The 18,334-nt window shown below is 44.2% G+C and overlaps 2 protein-coding genes across 2 annotated transcripts in view; both read right to left on the bottom strand.

Annotated features, from left to right (window-relative positions):
• LOC118382198 (uncharacterized) overlaps positions 1-4,375 on the bottom strand; it is a 47,172-nt gene extending 42,797 nt beyond the window's left edge. Inside the window, exon 1 of the mRNA XM_052467007.1 lies at positions 4,273-4,375. Coding sequence (XP_052322967.1) covers positions 4,273-4,375 — 103 coding nt within the window. The remainder of the gene's footprint in view (positions 1-4,272) is intronic.
• LOC118382199 (leucine-rich repeat-containing protein 4C-like) overlaps positions 1-18,334 on the bottom strand; it is a 106,517-nt gene that overhangs the window by 73,020 nt on the left and 15,163 nt on the right. The gene's annotated exons all lie outside the window — the stretch shown is intronic.

The raw sequence follows: 18,334 nt of genomic DNA, 5'->3' as shown, positions 1-18,334 counted from the left end.
ACCCACCATTCTCTCTCTATCTCCCACCTCTCTGATCTTCCCCAGTGAGCTCACACTGCTCATTCTAGTGTCCCTCCTCCTCCCGGCTGCCTCTACAGCCGTCTCACCTCTAATTCAAACTCCTTTCAGCCCAGACTGAACCATGACAGCCATGCTGAGATCCAGGCTCCTCATAAGTCCTGTCTGACTCTCTGTGGGAGAGCACACACCACACACATAAATGTGTGCGTGCACACGCAGGCACGCACACACACATGCACACACACTTTTATTCAAGCCCTGATTATTAACAGCACCCCCATCCCACTCCACAGTCATTCAAAACCCAGCCCTCATGCCTCCGTCCTCCCATGTGTTTTCCTTTCATCCTTCCTTCTTGGGATCGGACAAGGTTTACGATGAGGACGGCGGCTCTGCTGACACCTTAACTCTGCCAGGGCTGCTGTGTAAGTTATAGTTGGGAGGTGAAATGATGCTACATAAAGCAGAGTAAAGCTGGGTCTCCTAGGCCTGCACTGGGCCTGCTTGTGTCTCCCGGGGGTGATGTACGGAGCTGTACGAAAAGTTCTATGCTATCCCGTCAACTCCATCCTTATGACTGCAAGGCCCTACAGAGGGTAGTGTATATGGCCCAGTACATCACTGGGGCTGAGCACCCTGCCATCCAGGACCTCTATACCAGAAGGTGTCAGAGGAAAGCCTTACGTTTTCAAAGACTCCAGCCACCCAAAACTGTTATCTTTGCTACCACACGGCAAGCAAAACCAATGCACCAAGTCTGGAACCAGCAGGATCCTGAACATCTTCTAAGTCAAGAAGGCTAAATAGTTAGTTAAATAGATAATCCAATAGCTACCCAGACTATCTGCATTGACCCTTTTGCAATAACGTTTTTGATCACATGTGCTGCTGCTGCTGTATATTATCTATCCCAACAGGATAGAACATGTATTACTAGCTATATGTACATATCTACCTCAATTACCCCATACCCCTGCACATCAACTCGGTACTGGTAACCAGTGTATACAAGCCAAGTTATCATTACTCATTGTCTCTTTGTTATTACTTTTATTATAAAGTGTTAATAGTTTTCTATTATTTCTCTATTTTCTTTCTCTGTTAATTGTTGGGAAGGGCCCATAAGTATGCATTTCAATCGTAGGCTACATCTGTTGTTTATGAAGCATGTGACAAATAACATTGATTATATTGGATTTCGGAGGTTTGGAGAAGCCACATAATTAAGGTGACACTGTGGTTCTGGTGAAGTGGACCCAGGCAGCAAGCCTTCCTGCAAACTCTCACTTGATGAGAGTGTGGCGCCCTGTAAATTTACACTTCCTGACTGTTTCCTGTTTAAGCATCACTTCCTTTATCAATCTGACCCCCCGACCCAGCATACACAAACACCCCTCCTCCTCCTCCCTGTCCACATGTGTGCTGTGAGGGATCCAGAAGAGAAACGGAGAAGAACGTCACAGATAGTTGGGTGGGTTGTCTATGTTCCTTTTTCTATGTGGTGTTTTTGTGTTTGGCCTGGTATGGTTCTCAATCAGAGGCAGGTGTCGTTAGTTGTCTCTCTGATTGAGAATCAGACTTAGGTATCCTTTTCCCACCTGTGTTTCGTGGGTGATTATTTTCCGTTTCGGTGTTTGCACCATTCGGGACTGTTTCTGTTTTCATTTTGTTTCTCTTGTTCTTTTTGCATTCTGTATTCATTCTCATTAAATTACTTTATGGATACATACCACGCTGCATTTTGGTCCTCCGATCCTTCCTACTACTCCTCGTCAGAGGAGGAGGAAGAAAGCCGTTACAATAACCCTGTTCAGCGGTGCCGTGGAATGTCGTAGCGGGTGAAAGTGCAAGAAAGAAAGAAAGAAAGAAAGAAAGAAAGAAAGAAAGAAAGAAAGAAAGAAAGAAAGAAAGAAAGAAAGAAAGAAAGAAAGAAAGAAAGAAAGAAAGAAAGAAAGAAAGAAAGAAAGAAAGAAAGAAAGAAAGAAAGAAAGAAAGAAAGAAAGAAAGAAAGAAAGAAAGAAAGAAAGAAAGAAAGAAAGAAAGAAAGAAAGAAAGAAAGAAAGAAAGAAAGAAAGAAAGAAAGAAAGAAAGAAAGAAAGAAAGAAAGAAAGAAAGAAAGAAAGAAAGAGGGAGAAGAGACATGGAGATTGAGAAAAAGGGAGGATGGAAAGAGAGAGAGAGAGAGTGAGATTATTCAAATAGAAACAAGCCCAGCCTCAGCTAATCTCCGTCACAACAGAGCCTAGAAAATGGATCTCCACTTTCTTTGCCTCTCAAAGCCCTGGACTAACAATGGACAGACAGGGAGGAAATCAAATTTTCACCCCACACACAACAAGCACGTATTTATCCACAAGCACACAAGACACACACACATCCCAGACTAGCCACTCATTCCTTCATCCCCTTTCCTCCCTCCATTCCTCCTGCATCCACTCTCCCTTAACTTCATTGGTGAGGGAGGAAGAATGCTGAGGGTGCAGACTCAGGAGAACCAGCATCAATTAGAGTCTAAAGTGCACTTTGTTTTGGTCCTCTTCTGCCAAATTAAATTACGTAATCAATTAATATAAGCGCAATGGAGAAGAGATGAAGTCTAAAAATAAAACCTCAACTCCCTTTACCCCGGTGTACTGACGTGTTTTTGTAATGACTGTGTGATGGAACCACACAATATGCTATAAAATATCCTCACATGCAAAGACACAAATACCTTTTTTATGTTTTTACAATATTACACATATCTATCACTGCATTCATCAGAACTCAGCTAGAGTAGTAGCAGTGGGTTAGCCTTGTCAAGAGCAAGAGCCCCCACTGTGTATTGTTTGTTCTCTTTTCTCTCTTTTGACTTGGTTAGCATTTGCATATATTAGAGCAGATCCAACTGCTTTGATAATTCAGCTGAAAACACAATTAAACAAAGGAAACAAGATAACCTCAGTCAGTATGTGAGGAGGGTGGTGCTGTGTGTGTGTGTGTGTGTGTGTGTGTGTGTGTGTGTGTGTGTGTGTGTGTGTGTGTGTGTGTGTGTGTGTGTGTGTGTGTGTGTGTGTGTGTGTGTGTGTGTGTGTGTGTGTCACATGCTTCGTAAAGAACAGTGAAATGTTTATTTACGGGCCTGTCATGCCAAATAGTGTCCCCCTTTACGTCACAATGGGATTCGATGACTTCTAGCTTCTGTTGCTAGGGCTTTTGCTAGAACTTGAAACATTCTGACCGGATTACGTAATGAACCAAGGCGTCCGTTGCTATGCTTGGCTCTATTTTACCTGGAAGTGGTCGCGAAGAAAGGAGGATGTGGGCAGTTCTAGTTTAATTTCACAGCATAAATGCTTGATCAGTCCGTGCAAAATGATTACCTCAGAATTGCTCTCCAAGGATGGTGTTTTTGATGGTGACAACCTGCTGACTACCTACTGCTTCAGAGGACCGAAAATCCTGGAAAGAGAACATTTTCTTTACCATGTATGTGTCCTTATATAAGTACATATTGTTAAATAGGAATAAATAATTTAAGATGTTTTTAGATTTACATTGTTAGCTACTGCACTTATATAAGGTTAATTTATATAACATTAGCTAGCTCGTAAGCAAGCTACTGTAACTGTTATTTTAGCTTTCTGTTTGTATGTAGCTTGCACTTCAATGGCATCCCTCGAGGAGATTCTCTTTTATCTTTCCAACCAGGCAAAGTACTATGAAGACACCACTGATCTCAACAAGAGAAGCAACATTCAGAGAAATTCACAACCATTTTCGATCTAATGTTTGCTAGGTGCTGACTATACATATAGTTCAGTGGAGGTTGCTGAGAGGAGGATGGCTCATAATAATGTCTGGAATGGTATTAAACACATGATTTCCATGTGGTTGATACCATTCAATTGACTCTAATCCAGACATTATTATGAGCCATCCTCCCCTCAGTAGCCTCCAATGATATAGTTATATGTCTGTCATATTGAGTTGTCTAGCTATAAGGTAAACCTGATCAATCAAATGGATAGGTGTAAGGAATTTTGGAAATGACAAATTCCCTTAACTAGGTGTCTTCGCTAGACAGACACAGAGAGGCGGGAGGAAGAAAGTGAGAAAGAAAGGATGAAAGAGAGAGGTGGGAAGAAAGTGGAAGACAGACAGAGAGCAAGATGGAGAGAGAGAAACAGAGAGAGAATGATAGCAGTGCAAATCTACTTAGACTTGGGTATTTCAACAACTCTTCTCTTCCAACTTATCATATCTACTTACAGGGGAAGGATGGCCAGCCACACAGGAGGGTGATTTTTATCAAGGAGGAGAAGGCAGCTGTGCTGACCAAGATGTATGCTGGCCATTTCGGAGTGAAGCTCATGTTTGCCAAAATCAACCTACGCTTTCTTCTGATGGGGAAATGTCAAGGAGGTGGAGAGCTGGGCAAATGAAATAAGTTTTTGTTTATCAATCAAGTTCTATTATATGCAATTATTGCATATACTGTAGTCAATCAAATGTGTGATTGACTTAGTGTTCTTGTTTGGCTATTGATGTGGTGGAAGTTGTCAATCAAGATCAGAACGCCTTCGACAACTACCTTCAGGCACGGCTGAGAAGGATGTGGAGGTTGTCAATCAAGATCAGAACGCCTTCGACAACTACCTTCAGGCACGGCTGAGAAGGATGTGGAGGTTGTCAATCAAGATCAGAACGCCTTCGACAACTACCTTCAGGCACGGCTGAGAAGAATGTGGAGGTTGTCGATCCAGATCAAAACGCCTTCGACAACTACCTTCAGGCACGGCTGAGAAGGATGTGGAGGTTGTCGATCCAGATCAGAACGCCTTCGACAACTACCTTCAGGCACGGCTGAGAAGGATGTGGAGGTTGTCAATCAAGATCAGAATGCCTTCGACAACTACCTTCAGGCACGGCTGAGAAGGATGTGGAGGTTGTCAATCAAGATCAGAACGCCTTCGACAACTACCTTCAGGCACGGCTGAGAAGGATGTGGAGGTTGTCAATCAAGATCAGAATGCCTTCGACAACTACCTTCAGGCACGGCTGAGAAGGATGTGGAGGTTGTCAATCAAGATCAGAACGCCTTCGACAACTACCTTCAGGCACGGCTGAGAAGGATGTGGAGGTTTTCGACCAGGTAAAAAGGATTGTCTGCTGTTAATTTATTTTCTGTCCCGCCAAGAGATATGCAAGAAATGTATTTGTAATATTACATATAATTGCATGTATTCCTGTCATCAATCAAGGTGAGACTGAACATGGACAAGGTGCAGGAGAAACAGAAGGAGAGCTACCAGAGCCGAATCAAGAGGGGGGCCAAGCGCTATGCCATATGGCTCAATTACTTGGTCTGGAAGAAGGACGAAAGGAAGGCAAGACCTGGGAAAACTTTCTGCTCTTTCGCTCCGAGCTGGGATCAACATCTATTAAAGTGAACATAAAAATTCTCAGATAATAATTATTTGCATTTGCTCACAAAATAACCTGAAGCTAGTATTAACTTCCCTAACACATATCATTTTCTCTTTGTCTTCCTAGGGTTACCTCGGTGGAAGTCAACAATCATCCACAGTTGGAGCAGTTGGACGGTCAGCCACTGGAAGCACTGACGCCCTACACTTCGGTGAAGCCCAATAGACTAAAGTATGTTAAGGTTTGGTTGACTTTTTTCACCTTTATTTAACCAGGTAGGCCAGTTGAGAACAAGTTCTCATTTACAACTGCGACCTGGCCAAGATGAAGCAAAGCAGTGTGACACAAACAACAACACAGAGTTACACAAGGAATAAACAAACGTACAGTCAATAACACAACAGCAAAAAATCTATATACAGTGTGTGCAAATGAGGTAAGATTAGGGAGGTAAGGCAATAAATAGGCCGTAGTGGCGAAGTAATTACAATTTAGCAATTAAACACTGGAGTGATAGATGTGCAGAAATGAATCTGCAAGTAGAGATACTAGGGTAAAAAAGGAGCAAAAAATAAATACATTTGGGGATGAGGTAGCTGGATGGGCTATTTACAGATGGGCTATGTACAGGTGCAATGATCTGTGAGCTGCTCTGACAGCTGATGCTTAAAGTTAATGAGGGAGATATGAGTCTACAGCTTCAGTTATTTTTGCAATTTGTTCCAGTCATTGGCAGCAGAGAACTGGAATGAAAGGCGGCCAAAGGAGGAATTGGCTTTGGGGGTGACCAGTGAAATAAAGCTGCTGGAGCGTGTGCTACAGGTGGGTGCTGCTATGGTGACCAGTGAGCTGAGATAAGGCGGGGCTTTACCTAGCAAAGATTTATAGATTACCTGGAGCCGGCTGGTTTTGCAACAAATATGAAGTGAGGGCCAGCCAACGAGAGCATACAGGTCGCAGTGGTGGGTAGTATATGTGGCTTTGGTGAATAAAACAGATGGCACTGTGATAGACTGCATCCAATTTGCTGAGTAGAGTATTGGATGCTATTTTATAAATGACATCACCGAAGTCAAGGGTCGGTAGGATAGTCAGTTTTACAAGGGTGTGTTTGACAGCATGAGTGAAGGATGCTTTGTTGCGAAATAGGAAGACAATTCTAGATATAATTTTGGATTGGAGATGCTTAATGTGAGTCTGGAAGGAGAGTTTACAGTCTAAACAGACACCTAGGTATTTGTAATTGTCCACATATTCTAAGTCAGAACCGTTCAGAGTAGTGATGCTGGACGGGCAGGCAGGTGCTGGCAGAGATTGGTTGAAGAGCATGCATTTAGCTTTACTTCTGTTTAAGAGCAGTTGGAGGCCACGGAAGGAGAGTTGTATGGCATTGAAGCTCATCTGGAGGTTCGTCAACACCGTGTCCAAAGAATGGCCAGATGTATACAGAATGTTGTCATCTACGTAGAGGTGGATCAGACAGAGCGACATCACTGATGTATACAGAGAAAAGTGTTTGCCCAATAATTGAACCCTGTGGCACCCCCATAGAGGCTGCCAGAGGTCCGGACAAAAGGCCCTCCAATATGACACACTGAACTCTGTCTGAGAAATAATTTGTGAACCAGGCAAGGCAGTCATTTGAGAAACCAAGGCGGTTGAGTCATAAGAATGTGGTGATTGACAGAGTCGAAAGCCTTGGCCAGGTCGATGAATACGGCTGCACAGTATTGTCTTTTATCAATGGCAGTTATGATATCATTTAGGACCTTGAGCGTGGCTGAGGTGTGCCCATGACCAGCTCGGAAATCAGATTGCATAGCGGAGAAGGTGCGGTGGGATTCGAAACGATTGGTGATCTGTTTGTTAACTTGGCTTTCGAAGACCTTAGAAAGGCAGGGTAAGATAGATATTGGTCTGTAACAGATTGTGTCTAGAGTATCTCCCCCTTTGAAGAGAGGGATGACCGTGGCAGCTTTCCAATCTTTGGGGATCTCAGACGATACGAAAAAGAGGTTGAGCAGGCTGGTAATAGGGGTTGCAGCAATTGAGGCTGATCATTTTAAAAAGAGAGGGTCCAGATTGTCTAGCCCAGCTGATTAGCACTCTTTCAGAACATCAGCTCTCTGGATTTGAGTGAAGGAGAAATGGGGAGGTTTGGGCAAGTTGCCGTGGGGGGTGCAGGACTGTTGACCGGGGTAGGGGTAGCCAGGTGGAAATTATATTATTTCAGTGTAGACAAGGAAAGGGCAGGTTAAAATAAAAACATGACAGCCAGACAAGCCAGTGTTTGAATCAAATGGATTTGCATATGAAAGGAGTGGTAATTAGCTGACTTCGTGATCTGTAAGGTAAGTAACTTCAGATTACGTCTCTTCTTTGTCATTTCTGAAACATAGCAATGTTTAAGATATGGATTTCATGTTGTAATGTTAACAAGGTACCCAAAAGTAGATTGAATTCATGTTTTCATTTTATTAGCTAAAAGAAAACTTGTTTAACCAGTGAAATTGCCACGGAAATCAGCCTTGTTTGAATAGCGATGATGAAAATAATGTAATTTAGGCTGTAATGATCTCCAAAATGTTAATCATTAGATCGTCACAACGTTGACATAGCAATGGACGGTAATTGCTTATCGAATCCCACTGTGACGTAGAGGGGGACATTATTTGGCCGGGAGACATTATTTGGCATGACTGGCCCTTCTCAACAACGCAGTGAGAACAGAAATATATATTATAGAAAAAATAATAACACAAGAAATAAATACACAATGAGTGTGTGTGTGTGTGTGCATCCATGCAAAGCATCCTTGCCAGCATGTGTTTGTATATGTAGACTGCTCTGCTGAAGTAGTCATTTATGATGTGGATGTCTGGAAGATGTATCAGGACCAGAGGTGCTGAGGGCCTGTTCATTAACTCTCAGGTGTCAGATACACATGTCATGGATGAGGTAGCACTGCAGAAGAACAGGCCTCAGGTACACACACAAGCAAACACGTATATGTGTACGCACGCGCACACCCGCGCGCACACACACACTTGTGCGCACACACACACATACATACACACACATTGAGCAGCTTCTCTACTTGGGGTCATCAAGGTACATATCCAGATCAGGTATATTATATTCAGTAACACGTTTATCTAGACCTGTTATACAATTATAGCAAACAATGTGTGGATCATTGTCTTTCATCAGCGTTGCCACTTGGCGGTTTACATAAGCAGGATTTAAAAATAGAACAAGCACAGTTACTCTCCCTGACTGTTCTCCTCTGTTCCCATCTGGGTAGGAGAGAATAATGAGCAGGTTTGTGATACTATTTTCATAATGAGAGAAATAAGGGGAGAGAGAGAGAGCGAGATGGGGGAAGAGAGAGAGGGGGGAGAGAGAGAAAGACAAAGAGAGGGAGAAAAAGAGAAAGAGGGAGACACACATTCCCTTGCCACATCTGCCATTCACCTCACTGTAGTGCGAAGTGTCTTGGCCTCTTCTGTGTTCTTGGATGCTGTGTTGTCTCGGGAGTTTGAAGCTTGAGCATTTAATTTGGCATCAAAAGCATGGATCAAAAGAACAGAGCTCATGGCTTTGTTTCAGATTTGCTCATGAGAAGGAGCTTGTTGCAGTTCAAACAGGAGCAAATAGTCCATTACAGATGACGTCCGTACACTCAGTGCAAACAAGCACCGTTCTCTCGTTAGTTACTATTTGATCAGGCTCAGAGCGTGTGTGTGTGTGTGTGTGTTTGTGGTTCTCTGCCTGGCCTGAGAGACCCTAAAACTGTGAAAAAACAAGCCCAGAGGAACAGCCAGAGAAGGGGGAAATGGCTGAACCCCTGAGAACAGCCAGTCTGCCATCAGAACCCTGGGGAGCTGGGTCTCCCCATGGGCACTGTTTAGGGACACAACCAAAATAGTCTTAACACTCAATACATTTAGATGCAGGGGGGTAGTCACACAAAATAGATCATGTAACTTCAGTGTTACAAATACCCTCTCAAGTGATGAGGTTAAGGCTGGTAAGTGATCTTCTAAATAGGTGAATATAATATTCACATGGTTAAGCTGTGACAAATCCCAAATCCATTTGATCACTGGTACACAAATGATAGGGTTTCAGTTGGGGACAAACAAAGCTCACCTTTGAAGACACATTCAGCTGGGTAGGATTCAACTTTAGCTAAAGATCCAGAGAGAAAGAGAGAGAGAAAGAGAAACAGATTAGAGGAAAAGGAGAGATGAGAGAGTAGAAGAGGCAGAGGAGAAACGGGAGAGGACAGAGGGAGATATAGATAAAAAATAAATTAGGAGAAAGAAATGAGTGAGGAGAGAGAGAGAGCAGCGAGAGCCTCAAGCACTGTGTCTTAGCAGTCAGATCACATCCAGCTTGAAAGCACATTCATTAAGAAAATCCCCAGGCAGACTAATGTGAACCAGGAAGATGCTATTATTGGTAACCACTGATTTCAACTCTTGTGGACCGAACACCACAAACACCCCAATGCTCTAGAAAATGTTGTCTGACATACACTTCACAGATCAAGTGTCAAGTTCCAGAGAGTGGTAAACAAAATGGTGGGGATGTGAAATGAATGCATTGATTTGTTGTGATCGAGGCAGCCTATCACATAGTCTTTCATAATGAAAATTAAACAAATCCAATTACCTTGAGCATATTCATTCAATCATCCTTGAAAATCAATTCTAAACCTCAAGGATGGTGCGATTCGATTTCATTGAGTCCAGACATAAGACTAATTTCTCAAACCTCTTGAACCCTTCTAAAAGAACAGGTTCAAGAGAGCTAGCCATCCTGATTGGGAAACTACTAAAGAAGATAAGAAGACAGTGGAGTCTTTTCAGCGTTCTATTCTCGACCGTGTGTTCTATACTCACAACGACACGCATGCTTCACCACAGCCTGTGTGCGTGTGCGTGCGTGTGTGTGTGTGTGTGTGTGTGTGTGTGTGTGTGTGTGTGTGTGTGTGTGTGTGTGTGTGTGTGTGTGTGTGTGTGTGTGTGTGTGTGTGTGTGTGTGTGTGTGTGTTTGTGCTAGCTTACATGTGTGTGTGACTGTTTGCCGATATTTGTTTGTTGATATATGCCTCTCTCTCTTTGGGGATATGGTCCTCTGAGGCAGCTGAAGCCCATACTAGTGGAGAGCATAGCCAGTGGAGGCATTGCCAAAGCCAGTGCCATCCATAACACTGGACATATTCTCCATATTCAAACACATGAATTACAGCACACACCTCCCACAACGTCCAGCACCAGCAAAGCACAACAGAGGAGTGGGGGGATGAGAGGAGAAGAGCAGGGATACAGTATTTGAAACCAAAAAATGTGAACGCTTACTTTTAATCACACAATGAAAGACGGACAGGAAGAGATGATGCTGAGAGAGAGAGAGAGAGAGAGAGAGAGAGAGAGAGAGAGAGAGAGAGAGAGAGAGAGAGAGAGAGAGAGAGAGAGAGAGAGAGAGAGAGAGAGAGAGAGAGAGAGAGAGAGAGAGAGAGAGAGAGAGAGAGAGAGAGAGAGAGAGAGAGAGAGAGAGAGAGAGAGAGAGAGAGAGAGAGAGAGAGAGAAACAGAATCAGGAAGTTTATTAAAACGAATGTAAAATGGTAAGATTGAGAGATGTGTGGAAGAAAAATGCTTTCCATCCTCTCTGAATGTGGCAGTAGTTGGAGTCTATAAGAAGGGGGTTGTTGGAATCTGATTGAGCACAGATGTGTGTCAAGTCATGGCAATATTGTTGGGCTGCCGTCCTCCAGGAATGATTAGCCCAGAAGAGCTTAATATAGACAGGGAGAAAATGAGAGAAGAGAGAAAGAGAGAGAGAGAAAAGAGGGGCAGAGGAGGGTGTTCAGCACCACAGAGACACTTTACCTCTCCACGTCAGACCATGAACGCAGGCATTTAGCAATCTGTCTTCTAATTAATCATGCACTCTAATCAGTCAGAGCTGCTGGATCTGTGTGTGTGTGTGTGTGTGTGTGTGTGTGTGTGTGTGTGTGTGTGTGTGTGTGTGTGTGTGTGTGTGTGTGTGTGTGTGTGTGTGTGTGTGTGTGTGTGGGTGTGTGTGTGGTGGGTGTGTGGGTGGGTGGGTGGGTGGGTGGGTGGGTGTATGAGTCTGTGTGAATCTGGCGTGTATTCATGTGTCTGTTCAAGTGTGTTTGTGTGTTCACGTGTGTATGTGTTCATGTGTGTTCATGTGTGTATATGTGTGTATGTGTGTGTGCATGTGTAGACCTGGGGCCAAAGCTTGATGCAGCCTGTAAGAGAGGTCCAGTTAGTGTTTACTTCTGGACAAACTTGTTTCTCAGAATATGAGGTTGTGGTTTAAAAAACTATATTTTCTCTGCCTTCTAAACGTTCGACCTGGTTATTTGACCTGGTTATTTGACCTGGTTATTTGACCTGGTTATTTGACCTGGTTATTTGACCTGGTTATTAGACCTGGTTATTAGACCTGGTTATTAGACCTGGTTATTTGACCTGGTTATTTGACCTGGTTATTTGACCTGGTTATTAGACCTGTTTATTAGACCTGGTTATTTGACCTGGTTATTTGACCTGGTTATTAGACCTGTTTATTAGACCTGGTTATTTGACCTGGTTATTAGACCTGTTTATTAGACCTGGTTATTAGACCTGGTTATTTGACCTGGTTATTTGATCTGGTTATTCGACCTGGTTATTTGACCTGGTTATTTGACCTGGTTATTCAACCTGGTTATTTGACCTGGTTATTTGCCCTGGTTTGCTCCTGCTTCCAGGAATACTTTATGGGAACACGTGTTGATGAGAGAATAAAGTGCTCATCTGTTCCAATTCCAAGACCTGAGGCCTTACTTTTAGACCATGTGAGTGAGACCAGGGTCATTTTGTCCACTATGATGTTGTTAAATACAGGAGTCGGAGGAGATCAAGCAAAGCTAACAATTGCCTGTATTTTCCCTTGATTCCTGTCCAGGTGTGAAATCCTCAGGGTGAATAGGCTGCAGAATTCATCACTTTGATAATGAACTCTACAGTAGTGATATTACCGTGACGGGAGACGGATTGACTCCACCGCCACCAGGCCCAGCAATCATGTCTGCAGCCATCAAGGCTAATTGTGACACGGTGGCAGTGTTCTGTTTAGCAGGGGTAGCTTAGCGGCCAAACTATCAGCACCAACTACACAATGTCCAGCTAGGTGACTAACAAAAGCACTGATGCGGTCACTTTCCAGATGAGCTGCTGTTCTCTCCCCCAACCTCACGGCTGTTTGTGCAGGTCGGCGGCAGCCTTCTTTAAATCTCTCCCATTACCTGTGGGACGGCATTGCCAAAATCAGCCAAGACATTGTTGTTCCCTGGAATGGCTGTCTGATTGAAGGCATGCAGGGCAGCGGATTCGGTGTGGCGCGAGTGGGGACGTGTGGGGGCCAGGGATAAACAGTTCTCTACACCAATTACTGAGCATAGAGCATGCAGAGCACATTGAGATTAGTCAGACAGAAGAAAACGGAGTCAGGAGGGGGTAAAAAAAATATGGGAGAGAAAGAGACTCACTGTATGACAGAGAGGGGGAGATTATAACAGAGAAAGTGAGAGGGAGTTGTCTTGGTGTGTGAGCGCTAATGCTTGCTTGTTTGTGTGTGTGTGTGTGTGTGTGTGTGTGTGTGTGTGTGTGTGTGTGTGTGTGTGTGTGTGTGTGTGTGTGTGTGTGTGTGTGTGTGTGTGTGTGTGTGTGTGTGTGTGTGTGTGTGTGTGTGTGTGTGTGTGTGTGAAAGAGGGCGTCTGGCAGAGAACTACATAGTGTGTGTGTTCATGTGTATCAGACACACAAGCACACAATGTGTCAGACAGATATGGAAACTAAAGAAGCCTCATGTTGGGCCCAACAGTACAGGTCTCCATATTACCCCACAGTCTCTCTGAGAAAGACTCAAACCCTATTCTCCATCCTCAGAATCTTTGTGTTCCTCTCTGTCTTCATACAACTACTCATCCTCTACTTGTCTGCCCCCTTAGAACTGATCAGCCCCCACAGATCTCTGCTCCATCCTCAGTACAGATGTAGGATCTTCATTTAAGCCAGTTTTCTCAGTGTGTCTGCCTGCCCCCATAGAACTCTGCACCACCCTCAGTGTATACCGGCCTGCTCCCACATAACTCTACTGGAGCCTCACATGGACTCACCCTGAGGTGGCAGGCTAACTTACCCTGTACACCCCTGCAACTAAGGGACAGAGTTTTCTGCTCTATCAGGAGTTCTGTGAAAGCAGAGACTGTCGTCTAGCTGCAACAGCACATTCTGCCACTCGATTTGAAAAAGCCAGTGCATCATTAGCTAATGTACGTGGGTAAGAAGGTAAAGCATTTGGAAACAATCCTCATCTGTTGACGTTGAATGGCAGCCAAAGGGAATGTATGCTTCTACGGGGAAGCAATGGCTTGAGACAGGAGACTTGTCTTAGCCTTTCCTGTCATGTCAGCGTTGGTTAGTAGGCAGCTGGATTTACTTTAGCTTGGTGTCTGAATTCACTACCCAGTCTCACAGGAGACTCACTGCCCAGTCTCACAGGAGACTCACTGCGCAGAACCTGTCCAGATGCTGAACCACCAATAAAATAAAGTTGAAGTAAATGACAAAGTTTCTGTTTTTATTTTTCATGTTCAAACTTCGTAAATATACTAAGAAATTCATGGAATCCACAGAGCCAGGAACAAACTAGCACTATTTCTCACTTATACCTGAGGATCTACAGTATTTTCCCTCACATGGACAGGAACCTCTGCTGTCACAACAGCTGATGAGAGAGAACATGGCTTTGGGGAGTAAACTCCCTCCTATAAGCTTTAGCCACCCGCCCAGTCATCCATTTAAGGCCATTTGCATTTTTGACACTCATGGAAGGGCTTTCCGCGCTTTCGGCATAATCTATATGACTTGTACAGCTCATTTACGGATTGATAGCTGCCATTCCTAACAAATTGTAATGAATGCCTCAGCAACACGTCTAAGTCAGTGTGCTGGATCAGACGCTATGGCTAACACTCCACAGAGACACTCATTCTTCATTAAAGCCTCATTTGTCATTGGGTAGGCAGCGACTCTCCAATATTCTTTCTCCCACTTTTTTATGCGTAATTTCGTTCCGTACAGGAAACACAATTGTCCGTTGAGGTTCATCTCCTGAATCTGAGGAGTGATATCAAACAGACAAGGAGCTTATCCCAATTAGCCAACAGTGCCTGGGAGAGATGAGAACAGGAGAGTGGATTGGAGTGCACGGGGTGACTGTGGAGGGGACAGGTTTTAGTCTGTAGCAGCCAAAATATCAGTATGAATCATGGGAAGTAGTCTTATTAAAGATAATAATGCTAGAACCAAATCAGTGCAGTCTCTCTGATAGTGTGCTATGATACTAGTTTGACCTTGAACATATCCTCAGGGCCGTCATTCAACATAACATATCCTCTATGACCTCATTGGAATGGGCCTCAGCTCCTCAGAAAGGACAGGCTTCTCTGAGTACATGTTATTGAGTCTAAGTTGTTAAGACATTTTAACCAGACTCTCTTTCCAATTCAAAAGCTGAGAAAAATAAATAGCGCGGCAGATTTGTGCCTTTGAGCATAGTGTAGAGAAGTCATTGTGATGACCAGGCTGTGATGGGGCCTTTCTGGAATAAAAGGAAACACCTTGAGATGAAGCTAATGGATGCAGAAGGACCCCGTGTCTCTTCCATGCTCCCATCAGTGTTATGCTAATACATAACACCCCGGTAGGGAAGGGAGGCGAGATGGGTGGGATAGGCACAACACGCCAGTAACTGAAGGGTCCTACCTGTTCCATCAAGGCTTAGGATCCTTTTAACCTGGCCGCAACACCCTGCAAACACACATTTCCCGCAGGGAGGGCATACCCTGTCTGATGCTGCAGCCTAAAAACAACTCAGGTTATATTGCATTTGAAATGGATGGCTGAAAATGCACCACCTGGTCTTCGCATTTTTCTGTCTCTTTATTTACATCCCTTTGTTCAGACATTGTGAGACAAAGAGATACATGTTTTTCTACAATGCAGTGCATGTCCACAGGGATTTCAACTATACAAATCTTTTCATTTCAACAGAGGTGGGATAAAAACATGATGCAGAGACTACAAGCGTTGTAACTGCTTCTCAGGAAGACTTCAACATAAATCAAAGTAGAACAGTGAAGGGTGCCTAACCTCCCTAGTCTAACACACACACACACGCGCGCACAAACACGCGCACACACACGCGCGCGCGCACACAAACACACGCACACAGAGACACAAAGAAACACCCACCCACACAACGACACAGAGAAACACACTAACACACACAAACACACACACACAGAGAAAGGGAGACACAGAGAGAGAGAGAGAGAAAGAAACACACACCCACACGGAGACACAGAGAAACACACTAACACACACACACACAGAGACACAAAGAAAGGCACACCCCCACAACGACACAGAGAAACACACTAACACACACAAACACACACACAGAGAGAGAGAAAGACACACAGAGAGAGAGACAGAGAAACACCCACCCCCACGGAGACACAGAGAAACACACACACACACACACAAATAAACACTCACCCACCCACACAGAGACACAGAGAAACATACTAACACACATGCACACACACACACACACACAGAGTCACCTCTGCAATCCCATAACAAAGGCAAACCTTCCAGTTCATGAATATGCCGATGAGATGCATCTGGCTCATTAACATGACACAGGCGAGACATGGAAGGCCGATTAGTACTATAACACCGTACATGGATCAGGTGGTGCCATCCAGGACCTGTATACTAGGCGGTGTCAGAGGAAAGCCCCAAAAAATTGTCCGACTCCAGTCACCCAAGTCATAGACTGTTTTCTCTGCTACCACACGGCAAGTGGTACCGGAGCATCAAGTCTAGGTCCAAAAGGCTCCTTAACAGCCTCTGTTAAGCCTTTGTACACTGCTGCTACTCGCTGTGTATTATCTATGCAAATTCACTTCACCTCTACCCACATGTACAAATGATCTAACCTGTACCTCCGCACACTGACTCGCTACCGGTACCCCCATGTGTATAGCCTCGTTATTGTTATTTTATTATGTTACTTTTGATCATTTTTACTTTAGTTTATTTGGTTTATTTGGTTACAAATAAACTTTTTCCCTTTAAGGTATATTCCTGAAGGCCTATACCTGGCAGGAATATCAAACATGCATTCATGTAGACGCTGTAATCAATATGAACCACATGAAGTACAGTATAGTGAGTGGTATAATGTGGTAGCTAATGGGATGTGTACAAAACAGTGAAGTTTACATATCTAACTGGCTATCTTCACTTCATCTAACATGGTATTGTTTTATAGATATATATCCATACATGTACATGTGTGCATGGATGAGGTGATATTCTGTATTGCTGCATTACCAGAGAATGATAATAAGTACTGTATGTGGACAGACCTTGGCAATTGTGTGACAGTGTTGTTCTGTTTTGTGGCAGACGGCCTGTCACAGCCAAACATTGTGCCCCACAGGGCGAAGAGTCTGGCGTAGGCTGCAGGAGGTGTGCCATGGGGTAACACACACACACACACACACACACACACAGCGAGATTGAGAGAGAAAGGGAGTCACAGTACCCTCCTTTAACCTGCTGTCACTCCAAGTGACCAATCAGACTATTCTTAATTTTTTTTAATGACCATTCATCTTAAATCATGTTGGCATCGTAGATCTGGGCAAGGTTATGGGTGACTGTGGATGGGAGCAAGGGTGAGTGGATAGTGTAATATGTACAGGATAAGGGATAGGATAGTGTAAAATGTACATGATAAGGGGATATGATAGTGTAAAATGTACATGATAGGGGACAGTATAGGCACACATAACACCACTCTATCTGTGTATATTAAAGATCCAATCTCTAATTACAAATACATTGGATTATGTCAACTGTGTCAACTGTGAAGGTGTAATTTTGGTCAGGCACCGGGAAGATAAGATACTATTTAGGTAGCACCATATTGGATAGTGTCTATATAAAAACAATAGCTGCATTATACTGTATCTCAAGGAGTTGTTTCCACCATGTAGTTCCTTCCCTCTATCATCCATGTTGTCTGGGAGTGAGTTGGCAGTCTCTGTCACAGGGCCCTGACCTTACCAGGCAGACACACTAGTACCTCATTAGACTCCCCAGAGACATGCAGGATTACATCAAGTTCAAGTCTCATCCTGTCAGATCAAACTCCCCTCATAGGGCAAATCCAGTCGACACACAGGTAGCTGAATGACTGATGCATCAAGGACAGAGACAAGGAGAAAGAGGGAGAGAGAACGAGTGAAGGATAGAGAGAGAGAGAGAGAGAGAGAGAGAGAGAGAGAGAGAGAGAGAGAGAGAGAGAGAGAGAGAGAGAGAGAGAGAGAGAGAGAGAAAGTGATACATACTGGTTGAGATAGATGTGAAGAAAACACAGACATTGTGTACTGTGCTGTACTCTAGTATTAACTAATTGACTGGCCGGCCAGGCTCTTCCTGCAGGGGCAGAGTGGAGCGGTGCTAGCTGTGTGCTAGCTGTGTGCTAGCTGTGTGCTAGCTGCACTAGTGTTTGAGTCCTGCCAGGCTGATTGGGTCTGGGAGTTAAAGAGAGGTTTAGGGAGACAGATGGAGAGGCCCGTCCCAGCTGTCCAGATCCCAGACGCTCATCCTACACCCCTGGGTCTACAGAAGGCTGCAGTCTGGGGGGAGACCAACACACAGGGAGGGAGGGAGGGAGGGAGGGAGGGAGGGAGGGAGGGAGGGAGGGAGGGAGGGGAGGGAGGGAGGGAGGGAGGGAGGGAG

This window comes from Oncorhynchus keta, chromosome 17, assembly GCF_023373465.1.
Source record: "Oncorhynchus keta strain PuntledgeMale-10-30-2019 chromosome 17, Oket_V2, whole genome shotgun sequence".
NCBI classification, from domain to species: Eukaryota; Metazoa; Chordata; class Actinopteri; order Salmoniformes; family Salmonidae; genus Oncorhynchus; species Oncorhynchus keta.
Note: the sequence above shows the minus strand (reverse complement) of the source record. Positions and strands in the feature narration are given on the sequence as shown.